We start from the raw sequence: 20,514 nt of genomic DNA on the forward strand, positions 1-20,514 counted from the left end.
ATCTATGTGGGGGTTGAATCCTATACAATCGCTCTGGCACAGCGTCCTCAAATGAGACGGACAAACATCAACAGAGGTTGTAGAAAGTCCCTCCTCCAGTCCTTTGCTCAGGCATCAGCAAGAATGCAAGATAATTATGTTTTCTAGGAATATTATGGGGTGTAAATTTCTTTATTTTTTTACTCTTTTTTTTTTTAATGTCCTTTTGTTTGTAACTCAAGATACTTTCAAGTTACTTTGAACTTGAAATTAATTCCTGTCGGGGCAGAAGCATTTGATTTTAAAGCTCTCAAATAAATGTGTTTCTCAGAATTTAAATCTGTGTTCTTATTTCTATGGGGGTAAGGTTGCTTGTCACCTTAAGCAACAGCATGTTAGTTACTCTTCTTTATGTCTTATTTCTCTTGCTTTTATTTCAATTTAATTCTCATAAATATTTTTGTCGGATACATTGAACAGTGAGGTTCATGTATCTCACTATCTCTGTGGGACCCATATGTATAGAAATAACATTCCTGCCTATTTCTGTTACTTTCTACAAGTTTATAACAACATACATTTTGCATATGTATACCAACTCATTTTAGCATTCTAAATCTCTCCATATAACTCAGTCTTCTCTTCTTCTCTTATAGTGTTCCAAATCTCTTGTCTTGTTCCATATTGCCATGGCTCTTGAACACCCCCGTGATGAAGGTGATTTAGATGATATTGCCAACGATGAAGGCATACAAGCAGCTTCAGGGTCGTTTGAAAAATCTTCAAAATCAAATAGAGCACTCACACTTTGCCATTGCGATGCTTCCTTCGTTTTGTTCAACATTCACCTTCTCCAATCCTTCAATGGATGATTCACATGCGGGATTATTCAATCTCTGCCCTTCATTTTCATTCATTATTGTCACATTCATTTTCATTCATTATCGTCATATCTTCATTTTCGTTCACCGTCATCATTTGCTCCACATACCTACCAATATCATATGATCATTTTGGATGTGTTGGCTTCTTTTTCGAATATCACCAGTCAACTTGATCTTGGTAAGTTTGTGGAGCAAATGATGAGGGTGAATGGAAATGAAGATATGACGATAATGAATGAAAATGAATTTGATGATAATGAATGAAATGAAGGTCAAAGATTGGAAATCTTGCAAATGAATCATCCATTGGGGGATTGAAGAAGGTGGCTGTTGAACAAAAGGAAGAAATAACAATGGCAAAGTGTGAGTGTTCTATTTGCTTTGAAGATTTTTTAAAGGATTAAAAAGGCATTTTTGGCCGGAAGTTTTCACATAGGAACTGTAGGTAATTGGAATTTTTTTTTTTGGGGATTAATGTGACCTCAGAAGTGGCAAAATTCTCCGCCGCCACTCAGTTGCGATAAAACTCCCCTACTAAGCTACTAGGATTCAAAGCCATGAGTGTTGCCTCCCTTCCTATCGTTAGATCTCTATGAACCACTCTTCATCAACACCATGAATGCTCTCCATGACTCAATGACTTCAAGGTCTCCAAGCCATCATCAACAAAATGAGAAAAGATTTTTGTATCTCATGGAAATATTCAAATCAGATTTATAGAGCAATTCCATGGAGATCTCCACATAGTTTGGTATGGTGTTTCACAGAACAGCGTTGCCGATACAGCACGAAGTTAAAGACTCAGTTTTGGGATTGATCTAACCAGAAAAACAATAATGGATTTAGATGGCCTGGTTGTTCAAGCCCCTTGTTCTCTCTCTTCATCATTCTTTCTTTACATTCTTTTCCAATGATTATTTGAGGAGCAGGAGAAAATACAATTTTGTTTTTTAAATTTTCCTACTTAACTTGGTGGTTTGATTTGATTATTTTTCTTGGTCGCTTGATGAGTTGATTTGGTGATTTATTGTTATTATGATGATTCATTCATGATTTAGTGGCATGATTTACTTTTCTTTCTTTTTTTCTAGTGGCTTGATGATTCATTTTTGTGATTTTGCATTTTTTTTTACTCTTTCCCATATCTTTGTTGGAGAAGAAGGTGCAGTTTTTTTTTAAAAATAATTCTTTGAGTTTTTCCAATCTAGAAGGAACATTGAATTGACCTTTGTACATTGCCTCATCCTTTATGAAACGGGTTTCTATCCCATATCTCATCCCATATCAAGACCATCTTGGTCTTGTCGAGATTGGAATGGAACATTCTGTTTCCTTTTTTTACAACAAAAAAATTGAAATTTTTTGTATTGATTTTTTAAGTGATAATGTTTGTTTTTCATTGGATTTCTAAAGACAAAAACATTATAAAAAAATTATATAAAAAGCTCAATTATATAATATAAAAAAGGTGTAAAAACAATACTATAAAAAAATTGCCATACACGAAACACTGTATATTAGCTTTATGAGTTATTTTATTGAGAAAGGAAATTTTGTTGAGACGAGATGGGACAACCTTGTCTCATGTCTCGTCTGGTTACTGTTCTGTCCCATCTCATAGTTGCCCCATCTCAAGATTTTTTTTTTTGTCTCATCATGTCCTGGATTGATCAGATCCAGAATGAAACAAGTTGAACACCCCTAATATGAGTGTTTTGAGCTATTAAACTGAATGTTTATGAGGATGAAGCTTCGTTATTCGTTGAGTAAAACAAAATGCAAATTTTTTTTTTTTTCTAACTAAAAAATATGACATTTCTCCAGGGGGGGAAAAAAATTTCAAGTGCCCATAGCTCCTCTACGAAATGTTCTGTGGCAAAAATGGATCTCAACCCTTTTTCAGATGACCCTGAAACTGATCATGTGCCTCGCTTGCATTTATTTCACACAAAATGCATCACTTGCGATATTGTTTAAATCACCTTTATTATTGGGTTCTTCAGGATTCATGGCAATATGGAACAAGACGAGAGCTTTGGAACGTTATAAGAACTGAAATTTATGAAGAGATTTAGAACGCTGAAATATATGAGTTGGTGTACATGTACAAAATGTAAATTGTTAATTTGTTATAGACTTGTGCAAAGTGATGGAAGTCGGCAAAAGCGTCATTTCCATACATATTTGTCATTCCATTTCTTTTACTTCCTCTTTTCCGGCCTGTCAGATCTGATGGGTCCCCTAAATTTATATTTGGATTCAATTCAAATTTATCATGTAGCCCATCTATTCGGCCCATCATATTTTTATATGGATCCAGGTGTCAGATTCCACGATCCATATTTTAATATATATCTTCTCATGAACTTTTACCTTCAATCTGTAATTTCTAAAAATCCATAATTAAATGATTCTATTTACTCTTCCCATTTTCTTTCATTACATAAATTCTGAACTGCCCTACTTCAATTTGAATTCTCCAAGTCTTCTGTTGTAACAATGAAATAACGATACATAATTCATATTGCCACATACATTTTCATTGCCACACAAGAAATTAAAGGCAAGTCTTACATTTATTTATTTTTATCTTCGTAAAATCCCAGTCTGATTGATAATGAACACTTTTCGAGTTATCATGAAGACGTAAATAAAAGTCATTTTACCATCCGATGGGCAATAGTAAATTTTTCCCTATAAATCTTATTTGAATTTTCAGTATATTATTGTACTCCATATCTATTCTAAATATAAGTTACTTTCCACCGGAACAAAGAAAAATGGATAATTATTAAATCTGTCTTAAATTAAAACACAAAAAAAAACTTTGCCCATATTCAAATGTGTCTCACGTCTCTTCTCTTTTTCAATATCCAATATGTACCACCCATAAATCGGCAAAATAGGGCAAAATTTAAAAATGATAATTAATACTGTGGAAATATGCTAGAATTAATATTAATTAATTAATTAATTAATTAATTAATTTTAGCATATTTCCACAATACTTTGACCCCTTCTTGTATATTTTTCTTTAGTTTTTTATTTGAATTTTTGGGGTTTATATTCCATTTCAAATATCTTATAATTGAAGAACTTCGGCGGAGGGGTCATTTTATTTTTAGATCTATTTATTATGGACCAAGGATTTCTTTTGGAATGCACCCTATGTTTTGGATCTGAGAGATCATACTATAAAATGGACGTATTAATTTCATGAAGATAGAGATAACTAAGGACAAAGAAACAATGTGCAAGTGATGAGGAAAATGAGAAATTCAAAAAGAAAGATAAAGATTATCTTATTCAATAACCCAAGAATAACATCAATCTTATTCAAAACACACATTTCTCCACCCAAGGACACCCTTACTTGTAATCTCAAATATATAATTCCTAATCAATAAAGGGACTTCATGACTCGAAATCATCACAACAATTAGAAATTTTATTTTATTCGAACGTTGGGACTCATAAAGGCATTCATGAAGGAAAGAAAGAGAGATGCTCAATGGTGACCATTGAGGCCATTTTTGGCAGCTTCATTTGCAGAGGATTTGGTGCTTTGTGTGTAGTCGACAACATCGGCAGTGACTAAGGTCTTGTTGGCAGCATTGTGGACTCCCCATGCAGCTCTCCCTGATGGGTCCAAATTGTTTGCCCACTCTGGCACCCAATGAAGAGCCTTCGGCGTGCAACATGCCACTGTTGGTTCCCATGGTATGGTCTGCCTCGCAGGTTGCTACACATCCCAACCAAACACCATAGCACAAGATTAGTCAAATGAACCAACAGGGTCGGGTCAAGTAGTAATCAAGAGACTCAGTACCCTTTAGATAAAAACTCAAGTTTGAGCCTTGTAAACAAACAAAAAAAACTCATATTTAGATCCTATTATAAGGAATCCAACTAGTTTGACCCAGTCGGACTGATATCCCCTAAAGGGGGTAAGAGTCTCAGAGTGAGGGCTTTTTTCATCATATTTATGGATTGAACTTGATACCTCTAATTAATAGGCTAAAATACCTACCACCTCAACAAACCCCACATTGGTAACAATTTTTTTTTGGGTGACAACCACATTGGTAACCATTAGTTCATTTGATTTCACTATAAATAATTACTTTTACGATAAAATTCTTTTCACATATTTTATTTTGTACATTGTAAATACGTACCCACTTGTTTGAGTTCTTATTATATTTTCTCTTACTAGATGGTGAAGCTATCAAAAGAGAGACTTGAGTTGAGATTTTAGGGGAATCACCTTAGGGAAGATTTTCTCGAAGATCATTCTGTAGTAATATGCTTCTTTGGTAGCCGGGGTGTGAAGTGGGTAGGTACGCGCAGCATTAAGCATCATTTTGTCAGTGACCTAGTTATTATAAGATCAAAAGAGACGTTATTAGGTTTGTATCATTTAAAATAAATAAGTAATAAAAGGAAAAGGACCAATATAATTAACAATTAATTAATCAATTAATCAATAGAGATTTACGTGTTTGGCAGCATGTTCCCTGAGGGCATCGATCCAGTTATAGCCAACACCATCACTCATTTGCTCCTTTTGTCTCCACAAAATATGCTGCGCACCCATAATTAATTAATTAATGAAGAAGTTCCCAAACATTATTTGAACTGTCAATTAATTAACAATTAACTAGATATTTAATTTTTAATTACAGAAGCCATGAAATTAAGTCGAAGCCTTTTGTGTACCTGTGGGAGATAGGGGCGTTCCTTGTCATCAAAGGCATTCCTAAGAATCCACTTCTCAATTCGTCTGTGTCCAGACTGGTATAATATATAATATTCACAAAACTTAATTAAAATCAAAATTAAATCCCACTAATTAAAAAAAAGAAGATTTAATCTTAATTCTTATCTTACCATCTTGAAATCAGGATCAATGTTCATAACAACGTTTACAAATTCCTTATCCAAATAAGGGAATCGAGCCTCCAGTCCCCAAGCAGATGTTGCTTTGTTTGCTCGTAAGCAATCATATTGATGCAGAGCCTTGATCTGAATTTTTGAATCACACGATTATCTCTGTTAATTATTTCCAAACATAATTAAAAATAAATAAAATATCATGTTTACACGCACACACACACACCTTGCGGCACATTTCTTGGTGGGCTTCTTCCTTATTGGGTGCCTTGTGAAAGTACAAGTAGCCGCCAAAGATCTCATCTGAACCTTCTCCAGACAGGACAACCTTGATCCCATGTGATTTAATCTTACGAGAGATCAGATATGTGGGGATGCTTGATCTCACAGTTGTTAGTTCGTAGGATTCAATGTGGTAGATCACATCTTCAATGGCATCAATCCCATCCTGCAAATGGTAATTAAATTAATTAGGTAATTAATTTAATAGCTTTAAAATTTTAGCATATGACATAATTGATTAATAATATAATTGTAATACCTGAGGGGTGAAATGGAACTCATGATGCACTGTTCCTAAGTAATTTGCTACCTCTCTCCCAGCTTTCAGATCTGGTGATCCCTGCTCAAACAAATCCAAAACAAGAAAAAAGTTAAAAATTACAAGAATCCGAGGACCAATACTTTAATATTTGTGTGTTAGGGTTTTATTCAGCCTAATGACACGAAACGCCTTCTTAAAGTCTTTTTTAAACGTAAAGTTGTGAGTTTGTAATTTCTGTAGTAGATATAATAGATGTGTGAGTTGTGACAAAATGATACCTTATAGTATTTGCATGGAGTTTAAGATCAAATGAGTTGCATTGTTTATGATTTGTGAATTAATTAATGATTTGTAGGTTATTTTTGTGGATCAATATTAAATAATAATAATAATAATAGAAGAAGTGTGGGTTTTAATTTGTGTATAGGAAAGGCACCTCAAGGCCAATGCAGAAGGAATGGATGGTGGTGCCAAGCTGTTTGCCTGCTTTGGTGTCAGCCAAGTAACGAGCAGTGATGGAAGCAACCAGTGATGAGTCCAAACCTCCAGACAATAACACACCGAAAGGCACATCTGTCATCAACCTCTTTATCACAGCCTGTCACACAGCACAAATTTTTAAATGCCGACACCCTATCTCAAAAACTACTTCTCTAATCCTATTTATAAGTTATTTTCAATATGTTTCATATAGACTAAGAAAAAATTTAAACTTCATTAACTCTCATTTAAAATTTAATAACTTTTCAACTTTATCTCTATTTAATATACATTATACCTCATGTAAATAAAGTCAACACAATAATAAATGAGGGGTAAAATTGTACATCTATACAAAAAATTTCTCTCAATGCCTTATAAATAAGACCAAAAAAATGTATTCTCTTTGCGCTCTATAAATAAGACCAGAGGAGTAGTCTGTTATATTTAGTGGACGGATCCTCCTTAAACTTATAAATCCCACTTCATTTGGAGGTTTCCTGATGTTGGGGGGAGTTTGGTGTCCCTCAAAAACATTTTAAACTCCTCTCATAATCCAAACACGCACTCAAAATAATGATACAGAATTTGTTCATATGTACCTTCTCAAGGGATGTCCTGAGAAGCATGGGGTCATAAGGGGTCGAAGGAATGGCCTCAGAGAACCATGGAGGATTGTACCATCTGCGAAACCCTTTGTCTTTGCTGGAATACAAAGTCCCAGGCTGAAACCTCTCGTAGTGCTCACAGTCTTCGTGCATTGTCTTGTATTCTGATGAAACCCAACACGAGGCTGCCCAAATAATTAAATAATTAATTAATTAGTCAAAGCTAATTAATGATGATGAAGTGATATTATTATTCATGATCATATATATATGTATAATTAATAATTAATTAATTACCATCTTCAGCCCAGCCAATGTAGAGGGAAGTGATTCCAATGGCGTCTCGAGCAACCAAGAAGTTGTTGGTACGAGTGTCCAGCAGCACGAAGGAGAAAATGCCATCAAGCATGTCCACAAAGTTCTCTCCATACTCTTCATACTGATATATTTATATATATATCGGGAAATTAATTATATATTAAGCTTAATTAATTAAATATAAAAATAAAGTTTGTTTTAGATTACTATAATTAAAATTATTACCAGATGGGCAATGACTTCACAGTCGCTGTTGGTTCGGAATTTGTGGTTGGGCAACTGTTTCCTCAGGTCTTCATGATTGTATATTTCTCCATTCGCCTGTTTAATATTTCAGTATATAAAATAAAAAATGGAACACAAATATATATTACGAGTTGATAGATATGTATACACACACATACTACCTTCGATCCTTAATATAAAAGTTTGTTTGACTTTTATTTTAATCTTCAATATAAAATTTCAATTTATTTTGTTTATCATATTTATCTATTTTTTTTCCTAGACAATCTTTTTAATAATAGTAGTTTTAACCAATACACTTGATTAGCAAAGATATTTTACGAAAAAAATACTTATTTATTACAAATAACTAATTTAATTAGTTTTTTTAATTTACTCAAATTAGTCAACTAGTTCTTATATTAAGGATCGGAGGTAATATTTAGGTAATATTTATACTACCACCTCCAATCTTTGATGTAAGATTTATTTCACTAATTTGAAGAAGTTAACGAAGTTACTAAATTACTTTAAAATATTTATATTTATCGTTTTTCTTCAAATTAATTTGTCTCACTTATAAATTGATATTTAATCTAATGATATACATAAGTATTTTAGAGAAATTATGTAACATATGTTATAATTAAGTAATTGATTAACTTTATTGATCTTTTTAAATTAGTTAACTGAGTTTTATATTAAAAGTCGGAGGTAATAAATAATATATAAGAAAGAGCAGAAGTAAGATTATTGAAGGGGGAGAGAGACTGACAATGACGGCGATAGAGTTGTCTTCATTGAAGAGAGGCTGATCTCCCGAGGTGAGATCCACAACGGCCAATCTCTGATGAGCCAGAAAGTTGCCTTCGTGTTGGAACACTCCGATCCAGTCTGGACCACGATGCTTCAGCCTGCACCCATCTCATCAATTTCCATCTCCATCACAATCCTACTCTAATTTATTAACCAAAATAAATTAAATTTCCAATAATTTTGCACTTATTTAAACTCATGTTTTCTTTTATTAAGTATCTATCAAATGTGAGCACCTCTTTAATTTAAAAAAATAATTTCTTGAGAAACTAGTTTGTACTGCTAGTTGATCTAACACCATTGGTTATTTAACTCAAACACACTTAAATGACAAAAAGAATCAAATGAAAAAAAGAGTAATTGAAAAGGGATCATACTAGAAGCTGTAGTAAATACTTCCTCTGATCTTTATAATCGGAACTATTTATTCCTTCTATATAGGTACCTCATAAAAATGTCTAGAGGAAATTTTCTGTTAAAAGTTGTTGTATAATTGAAATACAAATGCAATACTTTTATTATAGTACTTAGCCAAAAGTAGAAATGGGTAAACCGAACCATGTCAGCGGGCTTGCGTAAAAATGGCAAAGAAGCTAATGCAATTAATGCTGTAAATTCCGGCTAAACTTGAATTCATGATAATACATATATATGCATAAAAATAATGATGGAATTTGATGATAATACATATAAATATACACATAGATACACTCCTTATAATCCTTATTATAAAAGACTATTAGCTAATTCACATGTACCAATAAAAATAGTCAAAAATTGTCATAAAATTCAAATGATTTCTAACATTACCATCATTATTTACTATACTAAATTCCAACGTCATTAATTTTCACTGTCCCACAATTCTTCTTAAATATGGATATTTATTAAAAATATATTTAATGCTCATTCAAACTACCATAGAATCTAAACAAAAATGATGGAAAAAAATTCTTCTAGAAGAGGTTTTATAATAAGGATGAGAAGAAGGATGTGTGTGTGTATAGTGACACACAAAGATGTGAAAGATCGGAAGGAAAAAGAAATTGCCTTTGAGCAAGGTGGATGATGCGAGCCCGTTTGGCTGCAGAATCATCAGAGCACCAAAGACAAGCCAGAATGCCACACATGGTTACGTTGTTTGGATGCACAAGTGAAACAGAAAAAGTTGATGTGTGTGGCTTTTCTCCCTCTTTTGCTTCCACACAAATAAAAGAGAGAAAAGAAAAGCTTGAAGATTGGTGTGAATTTGAGTTGGGAATGAAGCCTCCTATTTATAGTGCTCCACACAACCTCCTGCAATCGCGGTGCTCATTTCCCTATGCATTGCTGACCGGCTACCCGTTGTTTCTGTATTATTCATCATTATTGAGGAAAAACACACTATTACTCCTTTACCTTTATATATGATTTCAATTTGGTTTCTTATAGTTTTACAAAGTATATTTTTAGTTTCTTAACCTTCAAAATATTAAAAAAATGATAATAATAAAATTTTAAATATTGATAAAAGATACTAAAAAATGAGCATATTAATTTTGGTTTTCAAAACAATTATAACTGTTATAAAAAATCATTATTTAAGTGTAGTGATTTTAGGATTAAATGACTAAAAGTATATTTTTTAAATTTTAGGAACCAAACTAAAATTTTATATAAAGTTAAAAAACTAAATGTATACTTTTACCCTTTCTTTAATGTTTATGAGATCGAATAATTTTTTTTTTTTTTTTACACTTTACAAGATATAATTTCTATCACATACTTATCATACATAAGACAAAATCACTTAAAAATAAGTTAATCTAAATGCACACTAAGTATCCTTATATATATGTGTGTGTTTCAAAATCAACTATGAATTGTTTGGCCAAAAAAAAGAAATCAATTATGAATTTGAAACCAAACCCTCCATATACATGCCAAAATCATGTTTATCTCATAAGTTACCAGTATCAACTTCTCAATTTTATAATTGACAAGGGGTGTTAAAATAACGACGATTTTGTTTTCCTTTACCTGGTGAAAAAAACTCACATACCCATGCTAGAGAGGGTCAAGCATACAAGTTTATATTAAAATATTACTCCCTCCGTTCCTTATTATAAGAGACAAATAACCGAAGTACGTTGATCAAAAAAACAGTTAAAATTAGTTAAGAACAATTAATGTGTAAAAAGTATAACTTTTTCCAAAAATGCCCTCATTAATAAGGAGAGAGAGCATGAGAGAGAATAATTAAATTATTAAAAGAAAGAGAAGTGGGAGGGAGAGAGAGTGTGAGTTGGAGATAATAAATATGGGTAAAATAGTAAATCAACACAAAAAAATAGAGACAACTTGTAAGTGTCTCTTATATATAGGAACATGCCATAAGCATCAAATGTCTCTTATAATAAGGAACGGAGGGAGTACTTCAGAAGGTGTTAAATATCAGCTAGATGACTCCAATAACCAATGTTCAGACTCTTTTTGTTTTTTTTTAATAATGAAAAGATCAAAATGCCATTAAAGATAACAAAAGTCGTTGAAGGAGACAAAGATTTAAGGAACCCTATGTGAAAACTAACAAAGCAGCTCAAGAGTTGTACAAGATCATCTTGTTTGATAATGTTGCTTGATCCTTCATTCCTTCCAGTGATTGCTTGCAAGAAGAAATATGCTTTTTTTGAAGCCCATAGGTCAAAGGTTTTTGATTCTTTATCAAATAAAGGAGCCGGAATAGGCCATCGAAGATTAGCTCTCATATACTTGAAGGCAAAGGAAGAATCACTATAAGTTAATCTTTTCCATATAAAATGTTGAACAGGTTGACTATGGAAACATACCCAGATATGACAAAAAGTGACCTCTTGATTAGATGTAAAAATCATATTATAAAAAAAAGATGAAGATTTAATCTCTTGGACAACCAAGTAAGGATCAGTAATTTTCTCCTCATGTAGTATCAAATTACGTTTCATCCATACAACATTAAGAAGGAAAATTACACATTGCAGCAAATGGCCATCATGATGCAACTGAGCCAGTGTAGTTTTTAACTATTGCTGAAAAATGGGCAGATTATGATGGAAAAAATTCAAACCACGCTACCCTGGTGAAAAGACAGCTACAGATTAAGTGAAGAAGAGACTCCTCTTTTTGACATCCAAAAAAACATTTCTCAGCCATTCAGACTTTGATAACCGATTATAAGAGAAATTAAAATATATCAGACAAGAAAATCACCTGTTGTTGGTGATATCTAAGTAAAGAAATGTCATACTTATAAGTTTTTAATTTTTTATTGATTGAGGCCCATCCTCGACAGGGGTACTGACGCCTTCTCTTCTCATACATAGCAACCACTCATCAATCTTGACAGAGTTGGATACGAATAATTTGATAATGTTATGATAAATAATTCCTAAAAATGATATATATAAATAAAAGTGGATCAGGGGTTAAAATAAAGGATGTGGAAATCCTACACACGCACATTAGTATATAGAATATAATGTGATAAAATAAAATAAGACATCCTCTGGTTTTTAGACTATTAAAAAATAAATATCATGACATTAGAATTACAAATACATGATAAAAATTGGAATAAAAAGATTTTTTTTTTCCATATTTAACTGTCAAAATTGATTTTTTTTTAATTTTTTTCATATTTAAGGTAAAATATATATATAAACCACTTTCATATTTTTTTCTTCCATTCATCATGCTGCTAAACAGAGATATTCTTGTTTTCTTGAGTAATATTTCTGATTTATGCTATTTATAATTATAATTAGATTTAAAATAAATAAATAAAGTGCCATGGTCACCCAATATACTTAAGATAAGTAGCATCAGTGAAGTGTGAATTTAATCTAATAGTTTAAATTGAGCGTCAAGAAATAGGAAAAATCTCTTAGGAAGATATTTAAGTAACCAAATAATAAGCAACCCAAATCATTATTTGGGTTATTGAATTTATCAAAACCTTAATCAGATCACATGACTTAAAAAGGAATTTTAAATTCGTATGAAATGACTATAATACTCCTTTTATTACAAACCTAAAGAATTTATGATTTTGTATCATTCTCATATTGCATAAGAGCTCTTACCAAGGAAACCTTGACGTCTACGCTAGAAATACAGAAAATCAATAGAGGAAGTAACGGTGAGTTAATTTTTATATTAAATATTACTCCCTTAATCCTGCAAATACGTTACATAAATAGAAAGTTGTTAATTTAGAATTGAAACATGTTAACTGTAAAATGAAACATATTAATTTTTAAAGTTGTATTGTGATTAAGTTTTATTTAAAAACTTATTGCAAGTGTTATGGAGACAGAAAGTTATGAGTTTTTATATAAATTAATTATTTGAGTCACATATTTAATTTTAGAAATGGATAGAAAGAGTATACTCCTATACTTTTATTTATAAAATATTTTCAATATATTTCATACAGATAAAAAAAAAATCTTAAATTTCATTAACTTTTTTTTAAAATATAATAAATTTTCAATTTCACCCTTATTTAATATATACATCTTTTAAAAAAACTATCTACATTATAATAAATGAATGACAAATTAATAAAATGATTTATAAATAAAATAAAAAAAGAACATTCTCCTTTTACCTTATAAATATATTAGAAAAGTACTCCCTCCGTCCCTTTTTATAAGTAATCTTAGACTTTATTACATAAATAAAAAAAGTTAGTTAAAAAAAAAAGCAAATGGGTAAAAATTAAAAGTTAGTTATTTATGAGAGAGAGTAGGAGAAAAAGAATAAGAAATTATTATAATAAAAAATTATAAAAAAGAGAATGTGTAATGAAGAGAGATGAGAATTTGAAAAATAAGATAATAAATATATTGAGTATTAAAATAAGTAATTAATAAAAATAAAATAGAAAATTTGAGATAAAAATTTAAAACAATTTATAAATATTATTTATATTTAGAAATAAAAATGATTATTGTTCCTTATAAAAGCGAGGAGTACAAATTAAAGTTTACAACCACGGTTTGACAAATCGAGGCAAATCCAATTGCATAACTTGGCGGAAGCAATTTGCCACGTTTTGGATTTATATTTGCTTGTGTCTTTGTCATATCGCTCAGCTCTGTTTAGTCATTTCTCTGGCAATTACTCTCGCTCTTTCTTTCAATGAGACTTCGTGGCCGCTCATTCTCCGCAACTCCCCACTGCCACAATTATTGTATGGTGTCTGTAGATGCTTCCTCCCCCCCACTGGTCAATACTCTCTTTTCTCCTTTTTATAAACACCAGATAACCGAATTATGTCCAGGTCAAAAAAAACAAAAAAAAGAAGAAGATAGCCGAATTTTGTAAATTTAAAAATAATTAAAAATAATTAAAGTGCAAGAAATAATTTTTTTTCAAGCACGTCCTTATTTTTTAAGGGACAACTAAAAGAGAACAGGTATAAAAAAAATGTAGTATGTCCAGTTGTTAACCTTTTTAATTAATGTAACATGTAAAATTACTAAGGGGTTAACATGGTAAAAATGCATTGATTATTCAGACAACCACAATTGAGATTTTATAAGAAAAAATATAAAAAAAGAAGAAGCTGAAAATACTAAATCCTAAATCAGATTTGGTAACGATACTTTATTTGATGTTGATAATACTGAATTTAGAAATAACAAATTATTGTTGTCATTTCTTATATGAGATTTAATAATTTTCAACTTCTTTTTTTTGTCATTTTGCTTTTATAAAAAAAAAAACAAGACAATTCAAATTTCAGGTTATTATAAAAAGGACTGAAAGAGTATAAGTTACTTTAACTATTTTATCAAAATTAAAGACAGATCACTAATTTATTAAATTTGTCCCGGGTTGGAAAAAAGATTTCTACTTTACCTGCTTCCTCTGGTCCATAATTTAAATCACTTTAACTAATTCATTAACATAAAAAAATGTACTACTCCATTTCTTATTATAAGATCTTTTTAATTAAATTACGCGGTTTAAGAAAACAGTTAAAATTAGTTAAAAACAATTAATATGTAGCAAATATATTTTTTCCAAACATACCCCTATATATAAACGGGTAGATGTGAGAGAATAATAGCAAGATATATGAAGAAAGAGGATATATTAAATGTATTGAATTAGGAGGTAAAATAAAAAACCTTGTAAAAAGAGATAAACCTATTCAAAAAGTTAAATTTTATAATAAGGATGGAAGGAGTACCGAACTCATTAAATTTATCCATTTTAAAATCCCCCCTCCCAATTTACCCATATTAAATGAGGCGAGAGAAAAACACAAAGAAGTCACTCCCATTCTTCAACAAGCAACTTTACTATATGTATAAATATTAATGTGAATCTTCTGATATTAAAGAGAGACACTTCTCTCAGTTTGATTTGAGTTTAATTTTACATTTTTCTTCCTTCTATAATTTTGAAAAGTAAGCTATATATTTATTTTGTGACCAGCATATAAGACTGTTTAGATTTTTCAGAAAACTAAAATATCATCAATAAATTTATTCCAAAACTAGCCATGACGATGTAATGAGTAAGTGGGAGTCAGATCCAGGTTATATTAATTAAAGGGTATTCTTAAAATTTTATATTTATATTTGGATAAATGGAAATTTCAAATTATATTTCTTCACTGTCATAGGGTAATTATTACAGTAGCATCCTCAGAGCTCGAAATTGACCAATGTGATATATGCATATATTGCCATTTTTGCGGTATTTCGCATCTAGGTCCGTTGACTTGTTTTTGCTACATAATACTCCTCCGATCCTAATTATAAGACTCAATTGACTTATTTGAGGAGATTAAGGAAGTAAGTTAAGTTGGTTATTTATAATAAATAAGTGTTGTCATTCCTAAAATATCCTTACTAATTAAGTATATTGGCTAAAACTATCATTATTAGAAGGATTATCTTGAAAAAAATGCATAAATATAAGAGACAAAATGGATTGGGTCTTATAATTAGGACCAAATAAAAAGTCAAATTGGGTCTTATAATAAGAACCGGAGGAGTAGCACACTACTTTCCTGGCGGGAAAAGGCAAAAATGATTATATTAAATAATAAAGTTGGAGTGGAGAGTAAGTTATAGAACAGAGACTTAAATTAGGCAAATTCAAGAAGTACCCCTTACTACCCGAATCAAAAGACACCCGTGAAAAGGACCGTAACATGAAGTTGGGAATTGTTCTGAAATCACTATCATCTGAACATAACAGTACACTACAATCATATTGTAGCAGTTATTTTGACGGTAGTTATGAAAACTCCCTACTTAATTCATCATGACAAATAATTGTGCAGAGGTTTTGCTGTTCACATTGGTCAAACTCGCTACTATGTTAGTAATTTGGGTAGGCTTCAACATATTCAAGGCATCACATGATCTTAATATAAAATCTACTTAATTAAATTTAAAAAAATTAAAAAAATTAGTTATTTATCAAAAATATGCATTGATTTTTTTAAAGTATCCTCTTTAATCATTCATTGAAACTACTATTTAACACAACTTCCCCTTACATGTACAATTAATAAAAATAGTTTAGAAAATAAAAATAATTATGAGGAATAAAGTGTATTAAAATTTTATATTTAGAATCAAATTTAGTTTTTTAAGACAAAAAAAATCTAATTCAATTTTAAATTAGTTTTTATATTAAAGACCAGAAATAATATAAACACCAATGATGGTTGTGACTCCCAATACGATCTTACTACCGGGTTTGTTATGAAGTTTGTCTTATTAGCCTCAAATGTATTCAAGATAAAAATCAAATCAAAAGTGACTTTCATCCTATTCGTGTCGGACTAAATTTTTCATGTCCTATCTTCATTGATTAGGTCCAATAGACCGAAGATATAATCCAAGTCTTTTCTAACTCCGAGTCTATTCTAGTTCTATATTAGAAAATTATTTTACTAGATTTTGAAAATGATCTAAAAATATTTTAAAGAGAGTTTCTTGTCCTAAAATATTTTTAAAATATATTTTACAGCAATCTTTACAGGATATCAAAGAAATATCAAAGACCCAATAGGAAGATTAAAAGAAGACATATGATATCAGACATCATTAAGTAGAACCGACTACTTCAGACTCAAGCTTCAACGGAAAGTTTCAGTTAATACTTTCACCTACTTCAAACACAAACTTCAACAAAAAAATTCTGTGTCTAACGGGAAAATTCGGAGAAAGACTACAAATAGAATACGTATTGAATAAGATAGTAGAGTATAGAAGAAAACAGAGAAAATTATTGAGTTTCAATTATTGGCATTTGCTTTGTCGTGAGAGAAAAATACTTCACTGTTATAAGTCTTTAATTATTGCTTAGAATCATGGAATTCTAAGTGGGTTTTTTGAATTATCATATATGCCTTTTTATTCTTACACTAGTTGTTATTATGTCATTTGTTTTTTTAAGGTTTATTTATTTCATTTGTTTGTTTTACTTTGCCACCTCGAAAGAGATTAAATGATTTTTGAACCCTGACATTTGCTTGTTGGTGAAAGTTAATTTTCCAACAAACCTTTTAATGACTCTAAACTAGTTCTTTGAGCTAACCAACATAATTAATTATCGTTTACACAGGTTTCATTGAAACTCTGCGTAAATAAAATGTAAAACATTATTTTAACATCATTTTCAAATTATTTATATTAAAGTGTATAGCAGTCGTAAAGACTGATGTCTGCTATAAATAATGCGTGTTATGCTGAATATTTAATGAAATGATGTAAAAATTATACTGTTATTTACAAAATTGTCACCGTCCTCATTTATTACACCGTTAACACAATAAGCAATATAAATAAGACGATTTAAAAGGACATTTTTCTAGTAGTGAAATATTTTTTTCAATTTTTATTAATGACATGGAAAAAAAAAACAAAATAGTCTTTTAAATTTCACGTCACCATTATCAATTTGCTTTTCAAAATACAAATTCAGACATATTTCATTTTAAATTTTTTTTATTTTCAAACCATTTTTTAAAAAAAATTCTATAGCTTAAAACATAAACATAGATAACAAAAATTAAAATCAAACATTCTATTTTGGAAAGAGGAAAGAAGTTACTCCTCTAGTTCTATTTATAGGACAAAGAGAGAAGGTTTTTTTTTGTCATATTTATAAGTCACTTCATTAAATTTTTACTATGAATGTACTATATTGTCCTCATTTATTATAGTATAGATAATTATTTTTTTTTGAAAGGTATATATGTTAAATAGGGGGTAAAATTGAAAAGTTGCTATATTTTAATGAATAGTTAATCAATTTAAGGTTTTTCTTGATTTATGTGAAATATGTTGGAAGTGCTTTATAAATAGAATCAGAAGAGTATTTGTTATCATCGAGATGAATGAAACCAAAATTACTACCTCTAGTCCTTTATATAATAAGGGGTTGGATTTAATCCTAAATTTTCTTTTATATAATAAGGGGTTGGATTTAATCCTAAATTTTCTTTTAATATTGTCAAATTAATTATCTAACTCTTATATTAAGGATATGAGATTTAGATAGAGTATCTAATAAGCAATTATCCTTTGCAACTTGATTAAAATAAGATTATTTTGTATTTTATTCACATTAATAATTTATGGCTAATTAAAACAAATCGTGCGAGTATTGAATCTTACAAGGCTCTTGTATCAAATAAATCTGTGGGTCTTTTCACATGGAATCCAAAATTCGAGGAAGTTAAGCTTTTTTGACCAGAGGAGGAAGTTAAGCTTTTTCCTTCTATATTTGACTTCTTCAATTTGTATTAATTTTCTATTATCATACAAAATATTTATATTCTCATCATAATAAGACAAGATCATATTTATATACTTTAAAAAATATTATTGGTAATTTTTATACTTTATTATTACTTCTTATATTCCATTTTTTTCTTTTTTTTTTATTCGGCCCCAACATCTTTTTCTATTCCAACTTTATAATATCCTTTGCATATTTGGCAAGTTGTATTCTCCAGTTGGGTTGCATTGTCAGATCCAAAATTATGATAACGTAATCGGTCAGATATGTCCATTTTGCATGTGACTTCCATTTTCCATAAATCGATATGCTATCTTCTTGACTTTCTGCAAATATGAGATCCTCGATATGTGCTAGCATATCGTCCATAGATTATGAGTTCTATTTTACAAATGCTAGTTGGATATTTGTCTCTATGCTCATCAACATACCCCTAGCTTAATTTTATCAAAATGATATAAAAGAAATTAAAATCAATCAAATTATATATTCTATATAAGTGCAAAGAAACGGTTATTTTATGTTGATAACGAACATATTTTATCTTTTTATTTTGTATTTTGTAGTAGCACGCATGTCATTTGGTCAGCATCTACATCAACCATCATCAATTGATTATGAGAATAAGAGCTAATACTTATGAAGGAGAAAATCGTAAGGTTCTTATTCACTAAATAATTTTTCCCACATTGTTGTCGGAAAAAAATAATTATATATATATCTGTCAATTTTCTCACACACACAGACCGTTAATGTTGAGGTAATTATTGAAAGAATAAAATGCATCTTGTTTCCTGAACAATATCTGGATCCAACCAAAATTTATTTCACAAATCTTGTCTCGAAACTAATTTATAAACATTGCGGTTCCTTCTTTTTCAGATGCGGTATATCCAATACCGTAATCTTATTTTTTGAATGAACATCCTAATCTTTTTTATGTGGCACCCAGTGCCATGATCTTATTTTTCTAGTACATCTAACACCTTGATATTATTGATAAGTCCCTATCTTTAGAGTTATTTCATATCATTTTGTGGAGTTTTATCAAGTTTAGTGGTCCTTTATTGCTTAATTTGTGATTTATTTGAGTTCTAGTTTCTTATTTGCAATTAGAGTTGAAAAGGGCATTTTTGTCCATAATTTTATATTTCCTTCTAAGTTATTATTTTGGGAATATTTGAGACAACATCTCTTGATTTATTTTGTAAGAAGATTGGGAGAAAGTGAAGTTTAATATATAGAAGATTTCAGAAATGACCGGTAAGGATTCAGAATTTTAGAAATGACAGAAGAAAGACCAAAGTGAAACGCTGTGTTTCTAGTGTTGAAATGTGCATTTCGCTGAGGCGAAAATGCAGCTTGGTCGTAGTAAAATTGCAAATTCATGATTTTAGTTCATATTGCTCCAGAAATCGACCCAAAACCTAATTTCTACCTAAGATCCGTCTTCCTAACCGTAATACTAATGAAGTTCGGCCAAAAGGGACATTACTCACCAGTCCACACTCGTTTCTCAACCCTAAAACCTCTCAAGTCGTCCCTTACCTCTCCCACCATCAACCTTTACTTTCATCTCTTTCTTTCATCGATGGCTACTTAAGGGTTGAAGATTGGAGGTTTTGGGCTTCAATCAATGCATGGCTAAGCTTCTTATCTACTCTTAGGGTTTGAACTTCAATAGGGGAGTTTTATTTCCATTCCATTTGCTCTTTGTACTTGTGATTCCCATAGGTTTAGGTTTTATTTGTATATTGAGACTTTGATTATTTGTAATAACTATTAGATTGGTCTAGATGTGATTTGGATTGGTTAGTGTAGAACTTTGTGCTTCAATATACAAGGTTATATATATTTTTTCTTTAGTTACATTGGTACTTTTTCTCAGGCATTGTCGTGTTGGTGGATTGACATCAATGTCTCTATTTTGGGACCAATTGCACCAATCATTTTTAAATTGCATATTTGGGAAGCT

The 20,514-nt window shown here is 30.4% G+C and overlaps 1 protein-coding gene across 1 annotated transcript; it reads right to left on the reverse strand.

Annotated features, from left to right (window-relative positions):
* Nucleotides 1-4,133: 4,133 nt before the first annotated feature.
* Nucleotides 4,134-9,973, reverse strand: LOC114740031 (asparagine synthetase [glutamine-hydrolyzing] 2-like). The gene is made up of 13 exons (XM_028928147.1): nucleotides 9,798-9,973; nucleotides 8,707-8,845; nucleotides 7,932-8,027; nucleotides 7,686-7,827; nucleotides 7,383-7,573; nucleotides 6,737-6,898; nucleotides 6,298-6,378; nucleotides 5,983-6,204; nucleotides 5,754-5,888; nucleotides 5,583-5,657; nucleotides 5,362-5,448; nucleotides 5,131-5,238; nucleotides 4,134-4,605 (listed from the first exon to the last, which is right to left on the reverse strand). The coding sequence occupies exons 1-13, from the start codon at nucleotides 9,875-9,877 to the stop codon at nucleotides 4,372-4,374; spliced, it is 1,752 nt and encodes a 583-aa protein (XP_028783980.1). The 5' UTR covers nucleotides 9,878-9,973; the 3' UTR covers nucleotides 4,134-4,371.
* Nucleotides 9,974-20,514: the final 10,541 nt, after the last annotated feature.

The sequence above is a fragment of the Neltuma alba genome, unplaced genomic scaffold (genome assembly GCF_004799145.2).
Source record: "Neltuma alba isolate B1F8T4 unplaced genomic scaffold, ASM479914v2 tig00003027_pilon, whole genome shotgun sequence".
In the NCBI taxonomy this organism is placed as follows: Eukaryota; Viridiplantae; Streptophyta; class Magnoliopsida; order Fabales; family Fabaceae; genus Neltuma; species Neltuma alba.